This window comes from Mauremys mutica, chromosome 12, assembly GCF_020497125.1.
Source record: "Mauremys mutica isolate MM-2020 ecotype Southern chromosome 12, ASM2049712v1, whole genome shotgun sequence".
NCBI lineage: Eukaryota > Metazoa > Chordata > Testudines > Geoemydidae > Mauremys > Mauremys mutica.
The window spans coordinates 4,543,650-4,554,518 of record NC_059083.1 but is presented as its reverse complement, the minus strand read 5'-3'; the positions used below and the strand labels follow the sequence as shown (position 1 = coordinate 4,554,518).

The 10,869-nt window shown below is 51.3% G+C and overlaps 1 protein-coding gene across 1 annotated transcript; it reads right to left on the bottom strand.

Annotated features, from left to right (window-relative positions):
- Positions 1–2,041: 2,041 nt before the first annotated feature.
- On the bottom strand, positions 2,042–4,711 carry LOC123345825 (16 kDa beta-galactoside-binding lectin-like). The gene is made up of 4 exons (XM_044982882.1): positions 4,700–4,711; positions 3,954–4,033; positions 2,777–2,948; positions 2,042–2,266 (listed from the first exon to the last, which is right to left on the bottom strand). Exons 1-4 carry the CDS (start codon positions 4,706–4,708, stop codon positions 2,042–2,044), a joined length of 486 nt encoding a protein of 161 aa, XP_044838817.1. The 5' UTR covers positions 4,709–4,711.
- Between the last annotated feature and the right edge of the window lie 6,158 nt (positions 4,712–10,869).

Here is a 10,869-nt window from a genome sequence, read left to right as displayed (position 1 = left end):
TTATTTAAAGGTCTTTCCTGGGGGCTTGTTTCATAATAAAAACTATTCACAATCTGCCTGTGAGGAGGCCTGAGCACATTTAACTCTGAGCTTGTCTACCACGGGCCATCCAGAAAAGTTAATCAGCATTTACTAAAACTATGTCTACACTAGCCCACCGATCAGTAAAATGTTACGCCGGTCAGATGGGGGAAGGGAGGAGGAACACCCCTCACCAGCACAAGTTTCACCAACAAAAGCAGCCATGCAGACTTCGCTAATTCATCCTGAGACTTTCATTCTGAAACAGATTCATTCCAAATTGAGCAAGCTCCCTGCTCCCCCCCCCCCCCACACAACCATTTGAGAGCTTGGGGAAGGAGCACCACCTCCAGCCTCACCTCAGCAGATCATCTAGTCTGTCTGGGTGGGGGGGCCCCCCCACCAAAAATTCCTGCATCCCTGCAGAAGAGATTCTCTCCCATCCCTCTGCGGTAGCCTTAGGAGGTGGCCTCACAGCCAGGGGCTCCCTGAGCAGGCAGCAGCTAGCCCAGGAGATACCACAGCTCTGCTCCACCCCATCAGCACCAGGGCCAAATGGAAGGCACGAGTGTGGGGGGGTGACACCCCCACTTCCCATGCATCTGCAGTGAGGTTCCCCCACCCCCAAATACTATTTTGCAGGCCCCCTGTGCAGTGTCCATAGACTCCCCTGCGCCCACAGACCCCAGCTGGAGAACAGCTGGTTTAGGCAATGGGACATGGGGGCCTGATCCCCTCTAGGTGGCCTGGCTCTAATCTGGCCCCAGGCTGGGGATAGCGGCTGGCTCCAGGGTAAAGGGGAGATGGGACCTTTCTCCTCATATGGCTACTAGCCGGTGAGAAGTTCAAGAAAAAATTTCAAAGTAGGAGAGAAGGTGAAAATGGTGTGACAGCCCCTGTCCTCTCCCTCCAGAGAGTTGTTTCCCCCATCATGGCTGGGAGAGATCCCAGGAGTCCTGGCTCCCAGCCACCCCACCCTGTATCCCACTAGACCCCACTCCTCCCCCAGCAGGGCCAACGAGGGGAGGGGAAGCCAGTACAAATTACTAGGGCCCGGCCGTCCAGAAGGGGGCCTAGGGCTGGCTTCCCCCCAACCCCATTAGCCCTGTTTAGCCAGTCCACCCTTGCTGAGGGGGGGGGGGGGGCTGAAAAATTATTTTTGCCAGGGCATGAGCCTGCTCTCGGTAGCTCTGCCTCCGAGAGCCAGAGATGGAACCCAGGAGTCCTAGCTCCCAACCACTAGGCCATGTTCCAGTATTACACCCCTAGGTCCCCCCCATCCCCTGCATGAGTCCCAGAGGGATCCATGTCCCCCAAAGGAGAGAGTCTTCCCCCCACCCACACACACCCCTTGGTCTAGTTCCCCCTGCCTGCCCAGCCTCCACCTAGGGCTGGTGCAAGGAAGTTTCACACCCTAGGCGAAACTTCCACCTTGCACCCCCCACCCAGCTAACCCCACCCTCCCCACCACGGCAGCTAACTCAGCCCCCTACCTGGGAAGCCCCCCCTCACAGCAGCTACCCCTGACCCACAACAGCTAACCTCTCCCCCCCCTCCCAAGCTAACCCCCACCTGGGGAGACTCCCCCAACCCCGCCATGGCAGCTAACCCCCACCTGGGGAGCCCGCCCCAGCTCACCTCAGCTCCGGCTCCTCCTCCCCACCCAGGCTTGCGGCTCCCATTGGAGGAGACTTAGAGCAGGGCTGTGTGCTCAGCGGAGGAGGCAGAGTGGAGGTGAGCTGGGGCAGGGAGCGGTTCCCCTGTCCACACCCCCCCCTTACTGCTGGTGGCCCTCCCCATGCACCCCCGCACCCAGCTCACCTCCACTCCACCTCCTCCCCTGAGGGGACTTTTAGGCACCCCCAACCATTAGGCGGCTGCCTAGTTTGCCTAAATGGTTGCACCAGCCCTGCCTCCGCCCAGCCAGCTCCCCTGAGCCAGGCCCCAGTCCCAGCTTCCCGGCTGCACTGGGGTGAATAACCAGCCCAGGGGCAGCACAGGGTGACCAGCAGATTCATGTTTATTGGTAGGTTTTAGCTCCCCATGGAGGGGGCGGAGCCAGCAGGGAAGGGGAGGAGCCAGCAGGGAAGGGGAGGAGCCACTTGAACTTGATGGACTTGACCCTGAAGTCTCCCTCCATGGAGAAGAATTCGATGGCCTCCAGCCCCAGCCTGTTGGGGAACTTGAGCTGCTGCTCCCCCGGCAGCGCCACTGTCAGCTCCTGGGCATCGAAGGAGATGCAGATCTGGGGGAGGGGCCAGAGGGTGAGGGGCGGAGCCAAAGACACCTGCCCCCTACGGGGTTAAATACCATCCCAACCTTACACACACCCCCTTCCCAACCAGGACTGGAGACATCCCCACTAGCAACAGACTCCTCTGCTAGAGATGGGGTGGCTGCGGTCTTTCCCATAGTGTCCTGCCCCCTTCCCCCCCATTCAGCTGATCCCAGCAAAGGGGAGCTGTGATCTTCTCCACACAGTGCCCCAGAGATGGGAGAAGGCTGCTCTTAGAGAGAGGGGGAGTCCTGCCCCCAAAGCATGGGCTTTACTCCACCCCAGTGCCCTGCCCACACCCATCTCACACCAGGAATGGGAGCCGTGATCATCCCCCCAGACAGTGCCCTGCACCCCACCCCAGCTAGGAGAGAAGGGGGCTGTGCTCTGCCCCAGAGGGGAGCTCACGATTCACCCCCCAGATCAGTCCACCCCACAGAGGCGGAGCTGGGATCTTCCCCCAGGCAGTGCCCCCCTCACCTTGGCGTCCTGCCCCAGCTGGAAGGGGAAGTCCGGCTCCCGCTGCTCCTCCCCCCACTCCCCGCCCTGCAGCGAGTTGCAGATGATGATACGCGCGTCCCCGTGGCTCTCGAACTGGGGGTTGAAGTGAAGGGCCAGGTCCGAGCCAGCCCGGCCCATGTTCAGGGCAAAGCTGGAGGGGAGAGAGACAGGCTGGGACCCCCTGCCTGGGCCAGGCAGCTTCCCCAGGGGCCAGCAGGGAATCCCACCCCAGGGCCCCCCCCACCCCAAACAGGGGCAGCTACTCGCTTTGCATTGTGGGAAACTTCCAGCCACCCCTCTGCCATACAGAGCATTGTGGGAAATCTTCCATCACCTGCTGCCCTGTACCATGGGACAATCTCCCAGGATTCCCTCTGCTCGATTTATTGCACTGGTGGAAGCTTCCCAGCATCCTCTGGGACAGCACTGCATCATGGAGCCCCCTGCAGTGACATGCATTGCATCATGGGAATTTCCCAGCATCCCCTGCTGTCACCCCCACAGGCTCTGGGTCACAGGCAAGTCTCCCAGAATCCCCTGGGCTAAAGCTGCAGCTCTGCTGCCTTGTGGGACAGTTTCCCACCATCCTCAGCAGCAGAGTCACCTGCTGGGCATCACATGGGAGCTTCCCACAATGCACCAGCCTACGGCCCAGCTTTCCCAGCATCCTCTCTGCTGCCCTCCAGCCCCTGCCCAGGGTGGAGGGGAGCATCACAGGGCCAACACCAGCCCCAGTCCCCCTGCAGCCCAGTGCCCCCAGTCTGTGGGGCTCTGTCCCACTGAGCTCACCCCATGCAGGGGCTGAGAGCCAGCCCCACAGAAGGGGCTGGGGCCATGGACCCCTCAGGGGTCAGTCCTGGGGACACCAGCCCCCCATCCCATGAGGAGTCCACTGACACACATACACCCCATCCCCACAGCTCCCCCTGAAAGGGGTCAGGGCTGAGGCAGGGGGTCCCTGGAGGATTCAGGAGGGCTGAGGATGCAGACCCAGGGGGTGAGGGGCCTGCAGGGAGATGCTGCCCCCTTGAGGGCTGAGCCCATCCAGGGGTCCCAGAGACTCCCCCACTGCACTGTTGGGTTCAGGGAACCCCAGTATTGCCCTCCAGGGATCAGGTTAACTCTTCCCTCCCCACATCCATCAGCCCAGACTCACCTCTTGGCATCTGGTGGTACTGTCCCCTTCACAGCGATGCACTCGCCAGGCTGGACCTTCAAGTGGGTCAGAACCATCCCCTGGGGGTGGGGGAAGGGGGAGAGGTGAGCACCCCCCAGTGACTCCCCCACCACCCCTCCCCAGAGGGGACAGAGAATGGGGCACAGACCCCAATCCAGCCCCAGGGCAAGGACCAGATGGCTCATGGAGGCTAGAAACAGGGTATGGGGCCTGTCCCCTCTAGGGGGCACCAGCTCCCATACAGTCCTAGGGCAGGGACTGGCTGGCTCAGGGTGGGGGGGGAAGACCAGAAATGGGGCCTGTCTCCTCTATGGGGCACTAGATGGGGGAGCAGACAAGGAATGACTCACACAGGGGTGCAAGTGACAGAGCTGTGACCCCTCCAGCCTACTACTCCTGCCCCACCCCCACATGACCCTCTCAGCCCCAGAGGATCCCATCACCACCCCCAGACACCCTCAGGGATCTCACAGCTTCCCAGTCACCAGGTGGGGCTTGGCTGCCAGGAGACAGACTCAACTCCCCCATACAGATGTGGGGGGACAGGACTTAGGGGTCAAACAGCCCCCCCCAGGCCAGGGAGAGAAATTAAAGATACCCCCAGTACCCAGCAACCCCCTGCCACCAGGCCTCCAGCCTCAAATATCTACCAACCTCTCCCCACAGCTCCCATCCTACCACCCCCTCCAAGACCCAGCCTTAATACCCCCCTACCCCCAACTCACACACTCCATTGCAGCCAGTGATTTCCCTACACCCCCCCCCAGGGGGGGTGTACACCCCCCCTGAATTTTCCCAACACCCCCCCTAGTTTTGTGAGCTAGTTACATACCAATTTAGTGACTGTTTGGAAATCTGAATTTAAACTGAAACATTAATACTTCAAAAGCTTATACAGTGTATGATAAAATATGTGTATCTGAAAAAATATAATAGATTTGAAAAGTATGAACATAGACTAGCTTCCTTGCTTCCTTATACAGCTGTTTTTTATGATGTCAGTGCATTCATTTCGGTGATGTTGGCCAACCTAATAATTTCAAATGATGATTTGTAAGCAAAGTCTAAATGAGTTCTCCCTGACAGCTAGTGATGAGCTGGGGGCTAAGGCTTCAGGGTCAGATTATCTTTACATTCATACCTAATCTACCTAGGTATCGAGCAAACAGAGCTGTGTTGTCCAAGTGATAGATTTTGGCTGGGGTTGGGTTACAAACCACTTGAATGTGGGGGGGGAGGATGAAATGTTGTTCTTATTGTATGAGTAAAGGGCAATAGAACTGTACTTAGCCTGTGATGATTTGAAGGCATCAAGAGAGAGGGTGGGGACCTGTCCCTCTCCACTGTTTAAAGACAGAGCTGATTAGGCTCCAATAGATAGTCTTTTGTTCTGTTAAGTGACCACTGCAGCTGAAATCACTGACAATCAGGTCTAAGTGCTTAGTCCTGTTGTGGGGACAGTGTTCCTGTGGGGACAGTGTTTTTGTGTAAGAGACAGCCCAGACTGCACTAGCAGCGAGGTTCCCACACTGAGGCTTTGGCTACACTTACACTTCAAAGCGCTGCCGCGGCAGCGCTTTGAAGCGCTAAGTGTAGTCAAAGTGCCAGCGCTGGGAGAGAGCTCTCCCAGCGCTGTCCGTACTCCACCTCCCTGTGGGGAATAACGGACAGCGCTGGGAGCCGTGCTCCCAGCGCTGGGGCTTTGACCACACTGGCGCTTTGCAGCGCCGCAATTTGCAGCGCTGGAGAGGGTGTGTTTTCACACCCTGCTGCAGCGCTGCAAATTTGTAAGTGTAGCCAAGCCCTGAGAGCTCAGCTGAAATCACTGAGAGCTGGTGGAACCTCAAGAGACCAACTCGGAGATGTCACAGTGGTAGGTGACAACAGAAGGTGACTGTGCAGGGCCATTGGCAAGAGCGGTGGAGTGAACGGTGGCACAACAAACAGCCATGGCCAGAGCAATCTGTGCCTTTTTGTCCCCCACCTGGAAGGTGTACTCATGTGAAAGCACCTCTGAACTCTGTCTCCACTGACCAAGGACAACACCGATGAGTGGAGTGCGGTGGAGGGAAAAGTGAGGGGCACGTTAAATAAACATTTGTTTGTTGGACTATATTTTAGTCACTTTGCTCCAGAATGCTGGATTTGTGACTGGGAATGGAAACTTATATAAATATGTTTCCCAGTAGGCCAAGATTTTTAAAATGCAGTATTTACCAAGGTTGTTATCTCACATTGTTGCTATCTTGGGAGGTCATTATGTTGGGGAGTTTCTGTACTAAACATTTTTATTATAATTAATTTTTACATAAGAATGGTCATACTGGGTCAGACCCCTGGTCCATATAGCCCAGTACCCTGTCTTACAACAGTGGTCAAGGCCAGGTGCTTCAGAGGGAATGAACAGAACAGGGAATCATCAAGTGATCCATCCCCTGTTGCCCATTCTCAGCTTCTGGCAAACAGGCTAGGGACACTCAGAGCATGGCGTTGCATCCCTCTCGTCCTGGCTAATAGCCACAGATGGACCTGTTCTCCAGGAATTTATCTAGTTCTTTTTAAAATCCTGTTATAGTTTTGGTCTTCACAGCATCCCCTGGCAAAGAGTTCCCTGGGTTGACTTTATATTGTGTGAAGAAATACTTCCTTTTGTTTTTTTTAAATCTGCTGCCTATTAATTTCATTGGGTGACTGCTAGTTCTTGTGTTATGTGAAGGATTAAATAAAATTTCCTTATTCACTTTCTTCGCACCAGTCAAGATTTTGTAGACCTCTCTCATATCCCCATTAGTCATCTCTTTTCTAAGCTGCAAATTCCCAGTCACTTTAATCTCTCCTCCTGTTTCATACCCCTCATCATTTTAGTTGCCCATCTCTGTACCTTTTCCAATTCCAATATATATTTTTTAGGATGGGTGACCAGATCTACACACACTATTCAAGGTGTGCACGCACCATGGATTTATATAGAGGCAATATGATATTTTCTGTCTTATTATCTATCCCTTTCTTAATGATTCCCAACATGGTTTGCTTTTGTGACTGTTGCTGCACATGGAGTGGATGTTTTCAGAGAACTATCCACAATGACTCCAAGATCTCTTCCTTGAGTGTTAACAGCTAATTCAGATGCCATCATTTTGTATGTATAGTTGAGATTGCTTTCCAATGTGCATTACTTTGCATTTATCAACATTGAATTTAATTTGCCATTTTGTTGCCCAGTCACGCAGTTTTGTGAGATCCCTTTGTAGCTCTTCGCAGTCTGCCTGGGACTTAACTATCTTGAATAGTTTTGTATCATCTGCAAATTTTGCCACCTCACTGTTTACCCATTTTTCCAGATGAATATGTTGAATAGGACTGGTCCCAGTACTGTCCCCTCAAGAATACCACTTTTATCTCTCTCCATTGTGAAAACTGATAATTTATTCCTATCCTTTGTTTCCCATCTTTTAACCAGTTACTGATCCATGAGAGGATCTTCCCTCTTACCCGATGATGGCTTACTTTTCAAAAGTCAATTTAAATTAATTACATTTTTTTAAATTATATATTTTTTTAGAAATCTAGATCTGTTATGTGTTTTGATGTAACTTGCATTTTCCTTATGTTAAATTTGTATTATCCTAACAAAACATTTACTTTATTCACTTTCTTCACATCAGTCAAGATTTTAGAATATCCCCCCTTAGTCGACTCTTTTCTAAGCTGAAAATTCCCAGTCATTTTAATTTCTTCTCCTGTTTCATACCCCTAATAATTTTAGTTGCCCATCTCTGTACTTTTTGCATTTCCAGTATGTCTTTTTTGGGATGGGGTAACCAGATTTGCACACAGTATTCAAGGTGTACATGTGCCATGGATTTATATAGAGGCAATATGATATTTTAATGTGTTAGTCTCTAAGGTGTGTTAGGCCTGAATAAAGATGTAGCACAAAACCAGTTATGCCAACCTGACCGAAGTCAGGCTAACAAGGGCTTCTGGGTAATCCTGGAGTGAAAAATACTTAGAAGTAGCATGTCTCACAAAGCCCTGGGAAAAAGTGAGATAAGTGAGGGGTTGCATTCCTGGCATAGTACCAGCTGTGCTGGGTTAGGAACAGTGTTTGAAGAACTGATAAGAAACCCCAGCCTCCCAGCGTCCTTACTCACTCCCTGGTTTAGTCTTCGGTTTGTTTTTAACTCCCCTACATTCCCAATTTTTGGTGCTTGTTAAGATATTATTAACAATTTAATGCTGTAGACATAGAAGATTAGGCATGCGTGTATATTAAAGGTGTCTAATTTCTAGTTGTTAGAAAAGGGGGGTGGGTTGTTCAAGTGAATGATCTATGACGTAATAAAACTGTCTATATAGGCTGATACTAAGAAGTAAAGTGCAGTTGGCTCTCTCTGGAGCCGAGCTGCTCTCTATTGATGCGTGCACTTGTCAATAAAGAGCTTTTGATCGGACCTTGCTGGTGTTGCCTGTCTCTCTGCGGTCAGACAACGAACCTCGCTGTCGGGGTTCGAGTCCCTGACGGGTGCCACAAGTGCTCCTGTTCTTTTTAAAAAAGCAAACAGAATGTTGGGAATCACTGACTGCCCCTGCACACTGAGTGGATGTTTTCAGAGAACTATCCACAATGACTGCAAGATCTTTCTTGAGTGTTAACAGCTAATTCAGACTCCTTCATTTTGTATGTATAGTTGAGATTGTTTTCCAATGTACATTACTTTGCATTTATCAACATTAAATTTCATCTGCCATTTTTGTTGCCCAGTCACCCAGTTTTATGAGATCCCTTTGTAATTCTTCGCAGTCTGCCTGGGACTTAACTATCTTGAATAGTTTTGTATCATCTGCAAATTTTGCCACCTCACTGTTTACCCATTTTTCCAGATCATTTATGAATACGTTGAACAGCGCTGGTCCCAGTACCGACCCCTCAGGGATACCACTATTTATCTCTCTCCATTCTGAAAACTGATCATTTATTCCTACCCTTTGTTTCCCATCTTTTAACCAGTTACTGATCCATGAGAGGACTTTCCTCTTACCCCATGATGGCTTACGTTTCAAAAATCAATTTAAATACTTTTTTTTTAAATGTATATTTTTTTAGAAATCTAGACCTGTTATGTGTTTTGGTGTAACTTGCATTATTCTTATGTTAAATTTGCATAATCCTAACAAAACATTTACTTTATTCGTCTCTCTTTTATATATCTCATTGGTCCTGACACCCCCCCCAGTAAATTCAAACACCCCCCCTAATTTCAATTCCTGGAGAAACCACTGGGGCCGTGCCTCTGGCTCTCTGGCTGCAGCTCTGCTCCCAGCACAGGATCTGCTGTGCCTCTGGCTCTGTGGGTGCAGCTCTGGCCCCTCTGGATCTGGCCCGGCTCTGCTCCCCAGCTCAGCTTGGGCCCCTGCTTTCTCCTTATCTCAGCCCCACTCTGTCTGACTCAGGCACATTCCTGCTCACACGGAGGACGGGACCCACCCTGGCCTTCTGTCTCCTTGATTAGCCGGCCCGTCCTGTCAATCAGGCTGACCTGAAGCATTGGCCTCTTGCCATTGTTCCTGGGGACTGTCAGTCTCAGGGTCCTGATTTGCCATCGACCCCTCCCCTTTTAGTGCTGGGAGCTAGCAACCAAACACCCCCACTGAATGTTAGTAAGGGGGCAACAGTCCCCTTACATATGGCAATGGATTTTGTCGCGTACGGGCATCGGATGACTAGCTCTTGGGAATAACGTGTATGTGTTTTTGTAATATGCATTTGGAGCCTGTTACAAATCCTGCTGAAATCAACAGACGTCTTGGCATTTGCTTCACTAGATCAGGTTTTCCAAACCTATCGCTTTCATGGCTCTCCTCTGGACTCTGCCCAATGTATCCACGTCTTTCTTAAAGTGCAGTGCCCAGAACTGGACACAATACTCCAGCTGAGACCTCACCAGGGCTGATCATAGTAGACAATGATGCCCCATATCTTACATACAACTCTCCTGTTAATACATCCCATAATATCAGTCATTTTTTGCACCTACATCATGTTGGCTCATGTTCAATTTGTGATCCACTATAACCCCCGCATCCTTTTCCGAAATACTTCCACCTGGCCAGATCTGTGGGGGAAGATCTTTCGGTGAGGGGACGCCTGGCGTAGGGATCTGTGGGGGAGGTCTCTGGGCGAGGGGGTGCTGGGCGTAGGTATCTGTGGGGGGGGGGGTCTCTGGGTGAGGGGACGCCGTGCGTAGGGATCTGTGGGGGAGGTCTCTGTGCGGGGGGGGTGGGTGCCGGGCATAGGGATCTGTGGGGGAGGTCTCTGGGTGAGGGGGTGTTAGGCCTGAATGAAAATATAGCAGACAAAACAGTTATGCCAACCTGATTGAAATCAGGCTAGCAAAGGTTTCTGGGTAATCCCAGAGTGGGAAAGTACTGAGAAACAGCATTGTTTAACAGAGCCCTGGAAAACGTGAGATAAGCCAGAGACTGCATTCCTGGCATACCATTAGCTGTGCTAAGAACAGTGTTTGAGGTTCAGATTCTAACTCTCTGGTTGAGTGATAGGTTTGTTTAAACCTCCCCTGTATCTTTTACTTTTGGGTGTTGTTAAGACATAATTAATAATCTAAAGTTGTAGACATAAAGTCTAGGCATGTGTGTATATTAAAAAGTGTCTAGTTATAAGTTGTTAAACAAAGGGGGGTGGGTTTTGCTCAAGTGAGTGATGTATGACGTAATAAAACTGTCTATATAGGTTAATGCTAAGCTGTAAAGAGCAGGCTGGTTTTTCACTGGAGACGAGCTGCCCTTTACTGATACGTGCACTTATCAATAAATGGCTTTTAATCGGACCTTGCTGGTGTTGCCTGGTTCTCTGTGATCAGACAACGAATTT

Bases quoted from the DNA above. Each gene is read 5' to 3' on its own strand.
- LOC123345825 (XM_044982882.1), bottom strand. The intron at 2,949-3,953 runs GTGAGTCTGGGC...TCTCCCCTCCAG, and splicing joins GTACCACCAGATGCCAAGAG to CTTTGCCCTGAACATGGGCC. The intron at 2,267-2,776 runs GTGAGGGGGGCA...CCCCTCCCCCAG, and splicing joins AGCTGGGGCAGGACGCCAAG to ATCTGCATCTCCTTCGATGC.